The 650-nt window shown below is 44.0% G+C and overlaps 1 protein-coding gene across 1 annotated transcript in view; it reads left to right on the forward strand.

Annotated features, from left to right (window-relative positions):
* The first annotated feature begins 33 nt into the window (after positions 1-33).
* LOC119593295 (forkhead box protein D1-like) overlaps positions 34-650 on the forward strand; it is a 2,328-nt gene continuing 1,711 nt past the window's right edge. Inside the window, exon 1 of the mRNA XM_037942223.1 lies at positions 34-224. Within this exon, the coding sequence (XP_037798151.1) occupies positions 42-224 (183 nt within the window). The 5' untranslated portion in view covers positions 34-41. The remainder of the gene's footprint in view (positions 225-650) is intronic.

The raw sequence follows: 650 nt of genomic DNA on the forward strand, positions 1-650 counted from the left end.
TTGCAAAAAGACGAACCCAGTCCAAACATTCCTTGCAGTCCATGGTAGACAGCGTGGCGTCAGAATGCGTGACCAAGTACCACCACCACAGCGGTTCCGGCAAACCTGACGGGACAGGGAGCAGGAGGATGAGCTTGAGGACTCTGCAGAAGGCTTTGACTCTCGACCCTGAGGAAGATGATATAGATGAGGACGACGAAGATGTGGCTGAAGGATGGAGTGTGGTAAGTGTGTGAAGAAGGGAGGAGGAGAAAGAGCTGGGATAGAAGTGATAAACGAAGTAGAGGACGAGTCGTAAGAAGTTCAGGTCCACCATATCATGTTTTTTTTCCCTTATTATTGACCACTGGCATCCCCCCCCCCCCCGACTTTTTTCAGTGTGGAGACATGGACTGAACAAGTAAGCTGTCAACCTCTGTATATTATTAACTAAATTGTGGCGTTTTAGTTTTTTTTTATTACGAAAAGATGCTTCCTACAAGTGCTGAGTTTGAAGTCAGTGAATCGTTACAGCATCACTAGCAGGATCATATACTAAAGAATTCCAGTTTGTACAGAGACAGTGTGGGCAGTATTTTTTGTGAAATAATATCTTGAGTGAAATATTAGCATAATGAGGTTGGGCATTTTGTTTTTCATGCATTCTCAAT

Source organism: Penaeus monodon, chromosome 32, assembly GCF_015228065.2.
Source record: "Penaeus monodon isolate SGIC_2016 chromosome 32, NSTDA_Pmon_1, whole genome shotgun sequence".
NCBI classification, from domain to species: Eukaryota; Metazoa; Arthropoda; class Malacostraca; order Decapoda; family Penaeidae; genus Penaeus; species Penaeus monodon.